The sequence below is a fragment of the Oryctolagus cuniculus genome, chromosome 11 (assembly GCF_051225735.1).
Source record: "Oryctolagus cuniculus isolate XC-2025 breed Fujian yellow rabbit chromosome 11, ASM5122573v1, whole genome shotgun sequence".
In the NCBI taxonomy this organism is placed as follows: Eukaryota; Metazoa; Chordata; class Mammalia; order Lagomorpha; family Leporidae; genus Oryctolagus; species Oryctolagus cuniculus.
In genome coordinates, this window is record NC_142877.1 from 110,265,527 (window position 1) to 110,282,010 (window position 16,484).

Below are 16,484 nucleotides of genomic sequence, written 5' to 3' on the forward strand. Positions count from 1 at the left end.
ATTGATGTTAAATTTAAAAAGTCTGAGTTCATGTTTGCTTCTTGTCTATTTTTTGAACTTTTTATTTTTATTTTATTCAGAAGGTAGAGATGGAAACAGATCTTCCATCTGGTTCTCTCTTCCCCTTAAGGATGGATGGATGGATGGATGGATGGATGATTTGAAAAGCAAAGTGACAGAATTGATCTTCATCTGCTGGTTCACTCCCTGATTACCTTTAGCAGCCAAGGCTAGGCCAGGCTAAAGCCAGGATCCGGGATTCCCACCTCAGTGGCAGAAATCTAGTATTGGGGCCATCATCTGCTGTCTCCCAGGTGCATCGGGGAGCTGGATTGGAAGTGCCCCAGATGGCTTAACCTGATCATCCACAGCACCCAACCCCACCTGCTATTTGACTCCCCTGATGCCCACCACAGCTGGGTGGGGTCAGGAGCCTGGATGACAGCACCCCAAGTACGTGAGCCATCACCTGCCACCTCCCAGGGTGTGCAGTAGCAGGAAGCCAGGATCAGAAGTGGAGCCAGGATCAACCCCAGGTGCCGTGACCTGGGACGTGGGTGTCTTCAAACCACACCAGACTCCTGCCCTTGCTTTTGAGTGGGCTTTTCTGAAGTAGTATTTTACATTTGTTGTAAAGTTGTTTTTTTTTTTTTCAATTTAAAGACTTTTGATGATTTCCTCAAATATGTTGTGATGCAGTGTGTGTTCTCTTACAGGTAGAGCTGAGTAAAGAAGAAGTGAAACGTCTCATTGCTGAAGCGAAGGAAAAGTTACAGTGAGTACGGGAATGTCGCAGTCCGCAGTGAGTCCGGCTGAAGGGTGTCTCAGTCGTGATGCCCGCGTGCACCTGTTCGCGGAAGGGGTCACTTGGCCCATCTCTCTCTAACTTCTTGGTATCATTTTCCTAGAGAAGAAGGTGCCAGTGAGGAAGAGGAGGCAGGCAGCCCTTCAGACGATGGTGTGCAGAGTGCACGCACGCAGGCGCGCCCGAGGGAGCCCCTGGAGGATGGTGACCCAGAGGACGACAGGGCGCTGGACGATGATGAGCTGGCCGAGTACGACTTGGATAAATATGACGAGGATGACCCAGGTTAGAGCTCGGTGCATTGGATCGAGCCCGTGGTGCCCCAAAGCCTTCCTCGGAGATTTTGCAGTCCCTGGTGTCAGTCTAAGAATCTGGTTCCTGTTTCCTAAATGAATTTAGAAGATAAGCTCTAACCCACTTATCTAAAAAAAACAAATAGTATCATATAATAATGTGTAATTCACTTGAGCCTGTTGGGACACCATTATGGCGTACTTAAACTTGTGTCTAAACACCCTTGCCTCAGCTGCATCCACATTTCTCAGAGTATGTGCATTTTGAGACATTAGAAAGAGAAGCACAGGTGGGAAGAGAAGGAGGTGACTGAGCGCGAGGCTCACTGTAAGTTCATGTAGCAAGCCTTGCGGAAACGAAGTGGGTGAGAAACATGAGCAGAGTGCATTGCTTGTTTGAGGACAGGACGGTAAAGCCAGTCAGCCCTCCTCCTCCTTAACTCCTCACCGGTGGCTCCAGCCAGCTGTGGGTCACAGATGTGCTTAGGCCTAAAGTGGCTGCACCGCTTCTGAAGGTATATAGACTCTTTTCTTGTCCTTATTCCTAAATAATAAATACAACAACAATTTACATTAGGTATTGTAAGTAATCGAGAGATGAGGTGAGATACGCAGGAAGATGTGCACAGATTATACGCAGATGCCAAGCCATTTTATACAGTCATAAAGCACCCAGGGACATTTTGGTCACCAGCAGACTGTGGATACAGTGGCGATCCCATAAGATTACACTGCTGGGGCCGCATCGTGGTGGTGCAGTGGGTGATCCACACTCCTGGCTTCAGCCTGACCCAGCCCTGGCTCTTGCAGCCATTTGGTCAGTGAACCAGTGATAGAAGATCTTTCTCTTTCTATAACTCTACCTTTTGAGTAAATAAGTCTGTCAAAAAGACTGTATTGCACCGTACCACCATACCCATTTCAGTGTGTGTAATTACATTCTGATGTTCACACAGTGGCAGAACCTCCTAACAACGCATTTCTCAGAGAGGAACCCTGTCGTTAAGTGACTTGTGACGGGAGCTTGAGCACCCTCAGATTTTGGTGTCCAGCAAGGGTCCTGGAACCAGTCCCCATGGATACCAGGCGGTGACTGTGTAGCTGGACGAGCTTACCTCGTTGTCCTCCGGTGTACACGACTGCAGGCCGCGCTCAGCCAGATGGGAGGATCTAGGAAATAGCCTTTTATCTTTGGCACACTGAGCAGGTTAAGTAAGTTAGTGGTTTAACTTAAAAAACCCAGTTAGTTTGTGTCAGTGGAGCCTGGTAGGACTCTGACAGCTAGAATCAGCAATTCTCAAGTTATACAGTTAGAAAAACAGATGATCTAACACTTAAAAAATTAGCTCCTGAGGGGGTGTCGTGGACAGCAGGTTAAGCCACTGTTTGTGACACTAGCATCCCGTGTTGGAACACCAGACTGCTGCTCTGCTGCTGACCCAGCTCCCTGCTAATGGGCCGGGAGAACAGCAGAAAATTGCCTGAGTACTCGGGTCCCTGCCACACACAATCAGTACTTGGATGGAGCTCCTGGCTTTGGCCTTTCCTAGCCCTGGCTGTTGTAGCCATCTGGGGAGTGAACCAGCAGATGGAAAATCTCTTTCTTTCGCTCTTTTTTTTCTCTCTTTAAAACTCTGCCTTTTGAATAAATCTTAAAAAAGAAAAAGAAAAAAATTAACTCTTGGGGCCAGAGCTGTGGCTTAGAGGGTTAAGCTGCCACCTGCAATGCCGGCATCCCATAAGGACGCTGGTTCCTGTCCCAGCTGCTCCACTTCTGATGCAGCTCCCTGCTAACATCATAAAGGGAGAAGCAGTGGAAGATGGCCCAAGGCTTGGGCCCCTGCTAACCACATGGGAGACCTGGAAGAAGCTCCTGGTTCATGGCTTGGCTTGGCGCAGCACTGGCCATTGTGGCCCTCTGGGAAGTGAACCAGTGGGTGGAAGATCAATCAATCTCTCTCTCTCTCTCTCTCTCTCTCTCTCTCTCTCTCTCTCTCTGTAGCTCTTTGAAATAAATAAATACATCTTTTAAAAAGATTAACTACTAATACAAATGTTCTCAAAATCAAAGCAAATTCACAGCCATCGCATTGTACAAGGGAAGGAGATGTTGAAGGATTTCTAGTTAACAAATGGTGGTAGATAGAATTATGCTGCCATGATGGAATGGAGAATATATAAAATACCACAGAAAATCCACACCAGTGTATTACTAAATGTGACCCTTTATTTTGATGTGCTGAAGTTTTGTGAGGTCTGATCTGTCTCTGAGGGATCCTCTGCCCAGGGGTGGGAGGGCACAGCTGCCTTCCGAGCACGCCTTTGAGACAACCAAGGACATTCTGTTGCTTTTCCTAAGAGCCTGGATTTGCACAAGAATTCAGTGGCCTGATTCTGAAATTACCAGTTTTATTAAATATCTGGCCTGGTGCTAGACTTTCTGGAGATGACAAAATAACATTTAAAATAGGACATAAAGTAGTTGTAAGCAGGCATGAAAAATGTCCTTTTCTGTCAGAGGTGCATATGGAAGTGTTGCGTAAAATAATGTGCTCAGACGTCTTTATAAAACCCCAAAGATGGCGGGGAAGGAGGTTAGACAAAAATATTAAGAAAATATTGCCAAGCCTTGGTGATTGAGGCTTCGTTGTACTCACTCTCCTTTGTTTATGTTTGAAAATTTCCCTAATGAAGCTTTTTTTTTTAACTTTTATTTAATGAATATAAATTTCCAAAGTACAGCTTATGGATTACAATGGCTTTTTCCCCCCATAACTTCCCTCCCACCCGCAACCCTCCCCTCTCCCGCTCCCTCTCCCCTTCTATTCACGTAATGAAGCTTTTTAAAAGCAAGGCCTGTGTGGGCTGTGGGGAGTGCTGTGGGGGATGCGGAGCCCTTGCAGTTGCTGGAGCGTTTGGAGGTGGTCGTGGAGACCTGGGCAGTGCTGGGCACTGGAGAATCAGTAAATAAGGGGCAGGTAAGGAGAATGAGGGAGTCTGCTCTAGGGGAGATGCAGTTGAGGGAAGGAGTTAGCATGAAAACTTGCAGACTTGGCCTGGATGTCTCGAATGGGTTGTATCTGACTGTCTTCCTGGAGGAGTGGGAGACTTCAGTTGGGCCAGAGGCAGGGAGGGCCTGGACTGAGGAGGAGGAAACGAGAGAGCGTGCAGAGGCCGCGCTGCTGAGCTTTCTTCCAGAGCCCGTACCCCTCGTTACTAGGGCACACCGCTTGTCCTCCAGTGTGAAGTAGCCCTGACTCGCTCACTCCATTCACACTGCCTTCCGTGTCACTCACCCACTTTTCCCCCTGGTGTCCATTTCTCTCCCCACTCAGTCCTCTGGCCGTGCGTCCTGTGCACTGCTGCTGACTGGGTTTTCCCTTAGCTGCAGTTCTGAGAGGGGGTCACTGCAGTACTCCCCCAGCTGGTGAGAGGTGATGCTGAGGTTTGAACACCCTGCCTCTCCCAAGCCTTCTTTCTTTTCCATGTGCCTCACTAGACACAGACTGCAGAGGGGGGCTTTTCCCATGGCACTCAGAGCTGTGTTTGGCCGGGGTTCTGGGAGCAGCCCAGCCTGCAGAGAGGCGTCCCAGCATCAGCTCTTCCTGCTGTGGTGGGAGTTCCCGTCTCCCGTGCCTGTCAGATTCGCAGGACCCGTGCATCCTGCTTCCTTACCTGTTTTCCTGAACAGCTCAGTGTGCCTTTCGTTTTGTGTTAACTCTGGCTCTATTCTGTGTTACCCTTGTACATGTACCATAAAAGAAAAATTCCATTTTTGGGGAAAAGCATACAGTATTCCTTCTTTCAGGTCCATAAGGCGCATCAGCAGTTCTGAGAACACGTACAGGAGAGCAGCCTGCTTAACTGAAATTCATTCTCTCGGTGTTCTTTCTTCAGCCGCCCTTTACTCTGCGTTGGTTCAGTGTTTCAGGGCCGTCTTACTTCCGTATCCTCAAGGTTCCCCTCTAGCACGTTGAGTGCAAGGAGCCAAGAGCGGGCTCTGAGCAGAGTTCGGGTATTTTCTGAAAGGGCTTACTTTGTTCCCTGGAAGATTGTGAGTTCCGAGACTATGAGAAATGCACCCCAAAGGTCGAACATGAACAGCGTCTAAATTCCCTCTCACTGTGCACGTGTCCTTTGACCACTACGGGTGGCCCAGGATCAGTTACAAAGTAGACGGTCGGAGTCCAGAGATGATGTCTTAGAAAACATGTTTTTGTCAAGGTGCCCATTTCACTCGTGTCACTTTACAATTCTTATTACAGATGCTGAGACGCTTGGGGAGTCGCTGCTGGGGCTGACAGTCTACGGGAGTAATGACCAAGATCCGTATGTTACTCTGAAAGATACTGTAAATATTTACATCCTTTTTCTAATTCTGTTTGTAAGTGTTTGAAAAGCTTACAGGGTATCTGCCTCTAGCCAATGACTGTTTTTCTCTCCACCTAGGAACAATATGAACGTGAAGATTTCTTGATTAAACCCACTGACAATCTCATAGTTTGTGGTCGAGCTGAACAGGAGCAGTGCAATTTGGAGGTGCATGGTAAGTGAGAGGAATCCCTCATGAAAAGCTTTTCTGAGCGACAGTGAAATGACAATAGTAGCAGTTAGGGATCTATGTGCTGTATCCTGCTGTGCCGCATTGAAGTTGGCTATGTGGTCTACACAGCCTGCCAATTTTCTGGGTGGTGTTCTCAGCATGTGCAGCCTGACATTTCACTTTGGAATCTGACTTTTGTCCCTGGAAAATTTTAATGGAGGTTTTTTATTTATTTATTTTAAGATTTATTTTGTATTTATTTGAAAGACAGAGTTGGGGGTCGGTGCTGTGGCGCAGTAGGTTAATCCTCCACCTGTGGCACCGGCATCCCATATGAGCGCCAGTTCTAGTCCCGGCTGTTCCTCTTCCAATCCAGCTCTCTGCTATGGCCTGGGAAAGTAGAAGATGGCCCAAGTCCTTGGGCCCCTGCACCTGTGTAGAGACCAGGAAGAAGCTTCTGGCTTCGGATCGGTGCAGCTCTGGCCGTTGCAGCCATTTGGGGACTGAAACAACGGAAGGAAGACCTTTCTCTCTGTCTCTTCCTCTCACTGTAACTCTACCTCTCAAATAAATAAATAAAATCTTAAAAAAAAAAAAAAAAAAAAAAAAAAAAACAAAGACAAGTTACAGAGAGAGGTAGAAACAGAGAGAAAAGTCTTCCGTCTGTTGGTTCAACCCCAAATGGCCGCAATGACTGAAGCTGAGCAATCTGAAGCCAGGAGCCAGGAGCTTCCTCTGGTTCTCCCACGTGGGTGCAGGGGCCCAAGGACTTGGGCCATCTTCCACTGCCTTCCCAGGCCATAGCAGAAAGCTGCATTGGAAGTGGAACAGCGGGCCTCGAACCAGCACCCATAGAGGAAGCCGGTGCTTCAGGCCTGGGCTTTAACCGCCTGTGCCTAAGTGCTGGCCCCCCAATAGGGGTTTTTAATCTTTTATTTAAATATACTTAGCAGTTTTTACCTTTACCCCCACTGTAGCAAACCTAGAATGAAAAGTACATATAAAAATACAAGAAAAAAATTTTACAGCTATATTTATTTATTTGAAAGGGTAGAATTACAGGAGCTGGCACAGTGGTGTAGCAGATAAAGCTGCCACCTGCAGTGCCAGCATCCCTTATGTGTGCTGGTTCAAGTCCCAGCTGCTCCACTTCCAATCCAGCTCTCTCTATGGCCTGGGAAGGCTGCGAAGGATGGCTCAAGTCCTTGGACCCCTGCACCTACATGGAAGAAGCCCCTGGCTTCTGGTTTCTGACTTTGGATCCAACCAGCTCTGGCTGATGCAGCCATTTAGGAAGTGAACGAGCAGATGGAGGAGATCTCTCTCTCTCTCTCTCTCTCTCTCTCTCTCTCTCTCTTTCTACCTCTCTGCCTCTGTGGGACTCTGCCTTTCAAATAAACACATAAATTTAAAAAAAAAAAAAAAACAACACAGTAGAGTTAGAAGAAATGAGAGCTTCCACCCTCTGGTTCACTCCCTAAATGGCCTGCAACAGTCTGGGCTGGGCCAGACCAAAGCCAGGGGCCTGGAACTCCATCCGGGTCTCCCAGGTAGGTGGCAGAGGCCCAGGTACTTGGGCCATCTTTAGCTGCTTTCCCAGGCACATGAGTGTAGTGCTGGATTGGAAGCAGCAGTTGGAACTAACCAGCTGGGCCACAGTGCTGGGCCCAAGGAAAATGCATGATCCCATAATCCAATCGCCCTGAGGTGCTAACTTGCTGCCCTGGCTTTGTGTGTGTCGCCGCTTTTCCTTCCTGTGGTTGAGACTGTGCTGGATACACAGCTTTCTCTCAGTTATCCCAGAGGTTTCCCCTTAGCAGTTCATTGTATTTTCTTCATAGTAATTCTGCACACAGAACCATAGGTCTCTTCTGGAGTTAAAACATCTTAACCATTGTATTGGTTAAGATTGTATACATTGTATACTGTAATGAAATGCTTGAGGCAGGCAGCTGTATAAAAAGAGAGTTATTTTTGGCTCGCGCCATGGTTCAGTAGGCTAATCCTCCACCTTGCGGCGCCGGCACACCGGGTTCTAGTCCCGGTCGGGGCCCGGATTCTGTCCCGGTTGCTCCTCTTCCAGGCCGACTCTCTGCTATGGCCCGGAAGTGCAGTGGAGGATGGCCCAAGTGCTTGGGCCCTGCACCCACATGGGAGACCAGGAGAAGTACCTGGCTCCTGCCTTCGGATCAGCGTGGTGTGCCGGCCACAGTGTACCGGCCGCGGCGGCCGTTGGTTCACCCTCCCGGCAAAAGGAAGACCTTTCTCTCTGTCTCTCTCTCTCACTATCCACTCTGCCTGTCAAAAAAAAAGAGTTATTTTTGGCTCACAGTTCTGGAGGTATAAGGTCTTACGGGCCTCATCTAGTGATGGCCTCCTTGCTGGCGGGATTTCCAGGTGGCACAGAGCACCACGTGGCAAAAGACGGCGTGCATTGTGGACTGTCTGTGGTCTCTCCCCTCTCTTGTAATAGCACTGAGACTCAGTCGTGGGCTCCATCCTATGGAACTAATCACTTCTCAAAGGCCCTGCCTCTAAACACCATAGTGGGATTAAGTCTCCACCCTCTGAACACCACCAACATGAGTTGTGCTGAGTAAGCTCCCACATGAGTTGGGGGTAGGCAAATCGTACTAAACCATAGCAGTACCTTTCCCATTTCAGGGAACGTTGGTGCCAAAGCAAGAAGTAAACACTTTGCAATAACCTGAAGCAGGTGATCACTTGGATTTTTAAATCATATTTTAAAAATTATTTTATTTATTTGAAAGGATTAGAGAAGGAGAGACAGAGAAAAGAAGGCTTCCATCCGCTGCTTCACTCCCCAAATGGCCAAAACGTCCAGAGCTGGGCTGGGCTGAAGGTGGGAGCTTCATCCGGGTCTCCCACATGGGTGCAGGGGCCCAAGTACTTCCATTCTCTGCTGCTTTCGCAGGTGTATCAGCAGAGAGCTGGATCGGAAGAGGAACAGCCAGGACTCAAAATGGTGTCTATATGGAATGTTGGTGCTGAAGGTGGCAGCTTAACCTACTATGCCACAACTCCGGCCCCTGAATCAATTTTTTTTTTTTTTTTAAGATTTATTTATTTATTTGAAAGGCTGAGTTACACAGAGAGAGAAGGAGAGGCAGAAAGAGAGACAGGTTGTCCATCTGCTGGTTCACTTCCCAATTGGCCGCAACGGCCGGAGCTGCACCGATCCGAAACCAGGAGCTTCTTCCAGGTCTCCCACACAGGTGCAGGGGCCCAAGGACTGGGACCATCTTCTACTTTTCTAGGCCACAGCAGAGAGCTGGATCGGAAGTGGAGCAGCTGAGACTCGAACCGGCGCCCATATGGGATGCTGGCACTGCAGGTGGCGGCTATACCACAGCGTCAGCCCCCTGAATCATATTCTTTAGGATGCATGTAATTGAAAGGCAGAGTGACAGAGAGGAAGAGACAGAGAAAGTGATTTTCCAATGCTGGTTCACTCCCCAAACAGCTGCAAATGGCTGGAGCTGGTCTGGGCCAAAGCCAGGAGCTTGGGACTCCATCCTGGTGTTCCACATCGGTACAGGGACCTGCTTTCCCAGGTGCATTAGCAGGGAGCTGGCTTGGAAGTGGAGCAGCCAAAAAACACTGGCCCTTAGTTTTCTTTTTAAGACCTATTCTGGTATTTGAAAATTGAAATTCAATTTTTTTGTTATTGATTTTTACACATTCTGAGAATTTTTTATAATTTTTCCTTTGAACTCAGGATCAGAGAGATGTTGGGAAAACAATTGTATTTTAATACTTGCCTGCCGCATTCGGTCTTGATAGGTGTACTTTATTATTTGGGCTTTGGGGGAATCTCCAGATTGCCCCAGCATATCTGTGTTCAAGAATAGGTCCCAGATTGTATGCTGAAGCTGGTCAGAGCATAGCACTGACGTGGCTAACAGAAGATGCTTCAGCAGATCAGCGCCAGTTTTTGGTGGCTTTTCTCAGGACCACCTTCTCCATGAGCGTGCATTCTCGTAGAATGGTGTGATAGGAAGTTACACAGAATCTGCTGATCACAGGGGTATCCCAGAAGCAGAGGGCTGAGAGATTTCAGAAAAGAACAGTGAACTTATTTGTGATTTGTTCTTTCTTAATAAAAAGCATGACTATTTAAAGATACAGTATTTCACTGTATCTTTAAAAAAATTTTTATTTATTGGAGAGGCAGAGTTACAGAGAGAGGGAAAGACAGAGAGAGGGATCTTCCATCTGCTGGTTCACTCCCCAGATGACTGCAACAGCTGGAGCCAGGAGCTTCTGGGTCACCCATGTGGGTGCAGAAGTATGTAGAGTTCTGGATACAAGCAGTGCTGTTTCTGTTTATTCTTTTAAGCTTATAATCAGCTGGCCCTTTAGAAAATAAAATAGAAATTGGTAAGTACTCCTGTGGACACTTTCTGAGTGTGTGTTTTCCATAATGAGCTGGAAGCCCCTTCACCTGGCAAGCGTGCTATGCACTCTGTCAGTATTCTCTGACACCTGCCAGATGTTGAGACTTTGTTAGACGTGCAGAATTTTTCCCTAGCAGTGATGACTGGAGTCCCCTTTGAATGTCGTGAGTGCGTCGCACTGTAAGCACGGTGACTCCCACTGTTGCGGAGGAGAGTGTGCTCTGTGTGCTGAGTGATTCCCAGCGGCTCTTCCTCTGATGCAGTGAATCTCTTTTCCCAATCTTTTTCAGTTTACAATCAGGAAGAAGACTCTTTTTACGTGCACCATGATATCCTGTTGTCTGCATATCCTCTGAGTGTAGAGTGGCTGAATTTTGATCCAAGTCCAGATGATTCTACAGGTAGGATCCTTAGTCCTCTGATTTTTCCTGGCTACATAAATGACGTGTTCTCTGTGTGCTTACAGAGTTGTTGCTGATTTGAAGTTAGTATTATTTTATGGTGTTACATAGTTCTTAACACTGTATCAGTTTGCTGTTTGGGTCCATGTTTCCAGATTTGAGATTAGCCCAGGAGGTAGCTGCTCCACTGTGGGCTGAAGGCCAGGTCTTGAAAGCCTTGTGGGCTACAGAACTATAGAAACCCAGTATGGAATGGGATGCTGTGTCTCATGCTACCAGCTAGAGTTTGGTGGTATAACCTGTTCCAGAAACATCAGGTAAACTGAAACAAAGAAGCTTGTTTACAATTAGGTTAGTCCACCGAGACGCATCTGCACAGTTAGTTGCCTCGGTCACTATGTAATGATCACTGGTAAAGTTGACATCTTACATCTTAAAGTTTGTTCACATGCATGATGTAACCTGGTCCTTATCCTCAGAACAGCCTGGGAAGGAGGAAGTGGGGGCACTGGGCCCGGAGTTGTAGCGTTTATTGTGGTTCAAGGACCAGCAGCACAGCAGTGGCACCGCCTGTGAGCCTTTAGACCTGCAGATGGGGCCCACCCAGAACTACCTGAAATGCACTCTGCGTGTTATCAACAGTCAGAATGAGTGTGTGTGTGTGTGTGTGTGTGTGAGAGAGAGAGAGAGAGAGAGAGAGAGAGAGAAGCACTGCTTTAAGCCCTTACTCAGTTAATACAAGTGGAATGGATCACATTAGAAGACATTTTTCTGCCTTCCTGGAATCGTGAGTGCCTGCCTTCCCCTACAGGAAATTACATTGCGGTGGGAAACATGACCCCTGTTATTGAAGTTTGGGACCTTGACATAGTGGACTCTTTAGAGCCAGTCTTCACACTTGGAAGTAAGCTTTCAAAAAAGAAGAAAAAGAAAGGGAAGAAGGTAAAAGAGTTACAAGATATTTAAACCCTAATGCTAGGTAGAGAGAAGTTCACTGGTGAAGGGTGGGGGTGGGGAAGAATGAGAGTGTTGACTTTTCCCGTCACTCGTGGTAGAGTAGGCTGGGCAGTGATGAAGTTACTGTGACTTTTGCATTCAAAAAGCCAGTGCCAGGAAAACTTAGTTCTCTGCATTAAGCCTGCATTAGTACCGGACTCTTCCTCACAGTACCCGACTCTCAGGGTGTGATCCTCCCCCACACTGACAGGAGGTGTTCATCCTAATGTTCTGGTTTTGATCTTTTAAGAAAATTGCTATTTAGCCCTGACTCTGTGGAATTCTAAATATGCATGTATTAATTTCCTGTAACTCTTCATGTTAGGGGTTGTTTGAGGGGTGAGGGGCAATATTGATAGTTGTAGAATTAAAGCACCTAAATTGAGAACTGTTATGCTTTTATCACTATCCAGAATTTTTGTAATGGGCACCTAAAGTAACAGGAAACAGTTTCTTTAGTTCTTCAAGCAACTTAGGGTAAAATCAAAACAGTAATCTTAAGATTTAAAGAATCTTGCGAACGACCAGTTTCATGATGGAGGAACTGGAATACAAAAAGTAATTAAAATAATTATTGCAGAGTTCCTCAGCAGAAGGGCATACCGATGCTGTCCTTGATCTGTCGTGGAATAAGCTCATCAGGTAAGAAACATTTGAGTGACTGGAAGACTAGCCATTGTGACTCGGCTTCTTGCCTGCACCTGTCTCTGCTTCTTGGGCGGCGGGCTCTGTGTCCCTCGGACCTTCCTCTCCTGCAGCGCCTGCTGCCGGCTCAGCACAGCAGGCGTCTTCCTGTTTGGCAACAGGTACGCTGCCCGCCACCCCTGGAGACCAGTGCCCTGCAGTGTCCACGGTGCAGGAGAGTGGTGATGCTTCCCAGAGAACATTTTTAGCACTTCATTTGGTTTTCACATCTCATCCACATAGTCTTGGATCTTTTTTCTTTAAGTCATGGTAAAATCTATCTAGCAAGTCGTGTCACTTTAACCACTCTCCAGCGAAGGGTCGGTGGCTTTTGGTGCAGGATTGTTGCGCAGCATCCCCACCATCCGCCTCCAGAACTTTCTCGTCCCCGCGGAAGCTCTGGAGCACCCAGACACTCGCCGTCCTTCCCCTGCCAGGTCCTGCAGCCGTGCTGGGCTTCTGTCCCTCTGCCTCCCGTGAGTGGACCAGTCAGCAGTTGTCCTTCTGTGACTGGCCTGTTTCACTGGCTCTGGTGTCTTTGAGGTTCCCCCATTTGGTAGTACGTGTCCGAGTTTCCTGAGTCTGGGTGACAGTCCACTGTGTGGAGCTGTCACGTTGTCTTCATCCGCCCGTCAGCAGACCCCTGGGTGGCTTCCGCCTGTGGCTGTTGTGAACGGGAGTGTACGAGTGTTAGAGTTCCTACCCAGTATTTGGGGTGGGTACCCAAAAGTGTTATGGGTGAATCTTAATTTTTTTTGAGGAGCCACCGTACTATTTTCCATTCCCATTGGCCCTGCGCACAAGGATTCCAGTTTCTTCTTACCCTCCCTGCTTCTGAGAGTTTTATTGTATTAGCTCTTCCTTTTAGGTCTGTAACCATTTTGAACTTGTGTGTGGACACACTTGTGTGTAAGGTCCAACTTTATTCTCTGGCCTGAGGACTTTCAATTGTTGTTGAATTGTTAAAATGACTTCTTTCTCCCACTGAACACTTGATTTTTTTGCCACCTTGTGAAAAATCAGTGGCTGTAAATGTGCAGGTTTTATTCTGGACTCTGCATGTGTGACCTTGTGCCAGGACCACATTGTGCTGGCTGTAGCTGTGTGATACGTTTGGAAATCAGGAACTTTCTGACTTTGCTCTTCTTTTTCAAGACTATTTTGGCTGCTCTGGTTTGCACGTCTGATGAATTTCAGAATGAACGTGTCATTTTCTGTAAAATAGAAAATTTTAAAAGCTGCTTTTGGAAGGGATTGGCTGAATCTGTAGATGAGTGTGTAGCCCAGTCTGAGATGTGGTGTTTCTGTGCTGGTACTAAGTCTCCCAGCACGTGAACATGGGGTGGCTGTCCACTCCTGCAGGTATGCTTTAATAGCTACATCTTTTCTCATGTTCAGTATATTTGTCTTGCATTTCTTTTGTTAAATGTATTCATAAGTATTCTTTTTGATGCTATTGTAAATGGAATCCCTTTCTTATACTTAATGCTCTTAATTCTTAAAAGATTACTTAATTTTGTTCTTGTTTTTCAGAAATGTGATGGCAAGTGCCTCAGCCGACAACACGGTGATTCTGTGGGATATGTCTGTGGGAAAACCAGCAGCTAGCCTGGCCGTGCACACAGACAAGGTGTGTGGTTTTTTAGATTTTGTATTTTTTTTTTTTTTTTACAGGCAGAGTGGACAGTGAGAGAGACAGAGAGAAAGGTCTTCCTTTTTTTTGTTGGTTCACCTCACGATGGCCGCTGCAGCCAGCGCACCGCGCTGATCCGGAGCCCGGAGCCAGGTGCCTCTCCTAGTCTCCCATGCAGGTGCAGGGCCCAAGCACTTGGGCCATCCTCCACTGCACTCCCGGGCAGCAGAGAGCTGGCCTGGAAGAGGAGCAACTGGGACAGAATCCGGCGCCCCGACCGGGACTAGAACCCGGTGTGCTGGCGCTGCAGGCGGAGGATTAGTCTGTTGAACCACGGCGCCGGCCATAGATTTTGTATTTTTGAAAAGCAGAGACAGATCGTCGATCCAGTGGTATACCCCTCAAATGCCCACAGCAGCCAAGGGCTGGGCCAGGTTGAAGGCAGCAGCCCCATTACTCAATCTGGGTCCTCCATGTGGGTGCTGGACACCCAAATATTTGAGCCATCACCTGCTGCACACCCCCGCCCCCAGGGTACATATTAGCAGGAAGCTAGGAGGAGTTGAACCAAGCTCTCTGTTATAGGATGCAGACATCTCAAGCAGTGTCTCAGCCGCTACACCAAACACCCACCCCAAAGTGTGATTTATTAGATAAAAGAGATTCTAGGAAATCTGGAACAGAGTAATCCCAGGTGTTTATATAGGGCTGTTTGTGGTTGACAGAGCACTTTTTCACATGTTGTCTCATTGGATCTTCGCAGTGCTCTGTTTTTTAAGAATTTTTTTTTTTTTTTTAAGATTTATTTGAAAGGCATAGTTGCTGGGGGAAGGGAGTGAGATCCTTCCATCCACAAATTAACTCTTCAAATGGCTGTAACGAACCCAGGAACTCCGTGCAGGTCTCCCACCTGAGTGCAGGGCGCTAAGCACTCAGGCCATCCCCCCCTGCCTTCCCAGGCACATAAGCAAGGAGCTGGATCAGAAGTGGAACAGCTGGAAGTCAAACCAGCACCCATATGGGATGCTGGTGTTGATGGGGTGACGTAACCTGTGCCACAGCATCAGCCCCACAAGGATATTGAAGATTGCAAGTGCAACAAATGGATTCATACTGCAGACCCCTCAGGAATCGGATGTGCTCATGCACTCTGGTGGGCTTCTGCGTTTGTGGAATTTGGGCCACTTCCCCTTTTTTTTTCTGAACATCTTTTAACATTTGAGGCACCAGAGTATATCCTGCCAAACCCTGTTTGAGGAATGCTATGTAAGTGCCAGCTTTTTCCTTTTTTTTTTAAATTTATTTATTTATTTTTTATTTTTTGACAGGCAGAGTTAGAGAGAGAGACAGAGAGAAAGGTCTTCCTTCCGTTGGTTCACCCCCCAAATGGCTGCTACGGCCGGCACGCTGCGCCAATCCAAAGCCAGGAGCCAGGTGCTTCCTCCTGGTCTCCCATGCGGGTGCAGGGCCCAAGGACCTGGGCCATCCTCTCCTGCACTCCCAGGCCACAGCAGAGAGCTGGCCTGGAAGAGGAGCAACCGGGACAGAATCAGGCACCCCAACCGGGGACTAGAACCTGGGGTACCAGCGCCGCAGGCGGAGGATTAGCCTAGTGAGTTGCAGCACTGGCTTTTATTTATTTATTTATTTGAAATTAGAGAATTTATTTGAATTAGAAAGCAGCAGAAACAGATCTTCCATTGCTGGTTCACTCCCCATATGGCTGTAACAGCCAGGGCTGGGCCAGGCTGAAGCCCAAAGCCTGGAATTACATCCGGGTCTCTGACATAGGTGGCAGAGAGCCACGTATTTGGACCACCCTCTGCTGCCTTCCTAGGCATATGAGCAGGGAGCTGAGCTGGGAGGTGAACTGGCACTTGAGACATTGGTGTCAAAGGCGGCAGCTTAACCTTGTGTGCCCGAACACCGGCCCTCACTCCAAGTGCCAGCTTTCCTTCAGGAGTATGGGTTGCTTTGAGTAGGCAGGACATGTATGTCCATTTATGTTCCAGATTTCAAAGAGAAGAACTTAGAGAAATACTGCCAGTTAGTTCTTGCTACAAATCAGGTAATTTTACCCAGAGCGAGCATAGATCTCTTTTGCTCTTTCCTCGCTTTAGGTCCAGACTCTGCAGTTTCATCCGTTCGAAGCACAGACGCTGATATCTGGATCGTATGATAAGTAAGCTATTACTACTATGTTTTTATCCTTTTGAATCTACTCAAAAAGCATCACTTGGTGCTGAGATAGGACAGGAGTGTTACTATTGTGTCTGCATTTTGAACTTGGCAGCACTAATTTTTCCTTTTCCACTGTGTCCTTTCAGTCTGCCCGGGCATGTCACTCTGTTACTAACATAACTGTAGGAACTGGCAGTTTGACTGTTGGAGGATGTATTAGCTTTGGTGTGAAACCACCCCAAGATTCAGTGGCTTAAACCAATAAACATTTCTTCTGATAGACATGTATACGTCTCTGACTCAACTGGCAGCCGTGCTCCTTGTGGCTTTTTCAGGCTGGGCCCAGGAGACCTGACTCTCCTGCAACCAGCAGGCTGGCTGATGCTCATTCTCACGGCAAAGCCAGAAGCACAGCAGAGCTGCCGAGGGCCCTGGAGGTCTAGGCGAAGATCAGTACACTCTGCCTTGTGCTCTTGACCAACTAGGGGTCCATAGGGTGGCAAAATGTACTCTGCCTGTACGGGAAGAAA

The 16,484-nt window shown here is 47.7% G+C and overlaps 1 protein-coding gene across 1 annotated transcript in view; it reads left to right on the forward strand.

Moving 5' to 3' along the window:
- The window catches only part of PWP1 (PWP1 homolog, endonuclein), a 28,062-nt gene that overhangs the window by 2,255 nt on the left and 9,323 nt on the right, over window positions 1–16,484 (forward strand). Inside the window, exons 2-10 of the mRNA XM_089307590.1 lie at window positions 717–775; window positions 909–1,090; window positions 5,364–5,449; window positions 5,548–5,644; window positions 10,350–10,460; window positions 11,272–11,402; window positions 12,037–12,098; window positions 13,674–13,770; window positions 15,894–15,955. Coding sequence (XP_089163716.1) covers window positions 717–775; window positions 909–1,090; window positions 5,364–5,449; window positions 5,548–5,644; window positions 10,350–10,460; window positions 11,272–11,402; window positions 12,037–12,098; window positions 13,674–13,770; window positions 15,894–15,955 — 887 coding nt within the window. The remainder of the gene's footprint in view (window positions 1–716; window positions 776–908; window positions 1,091–5,363; window positions 5,450–5,547; window positions 5,645–10,349; window positions 10,461–11,271; window positions 11,403–12,036; window positions 12,099–13,673; window positions 13,771–15,893; window positions 15,956–16,484) is intronic.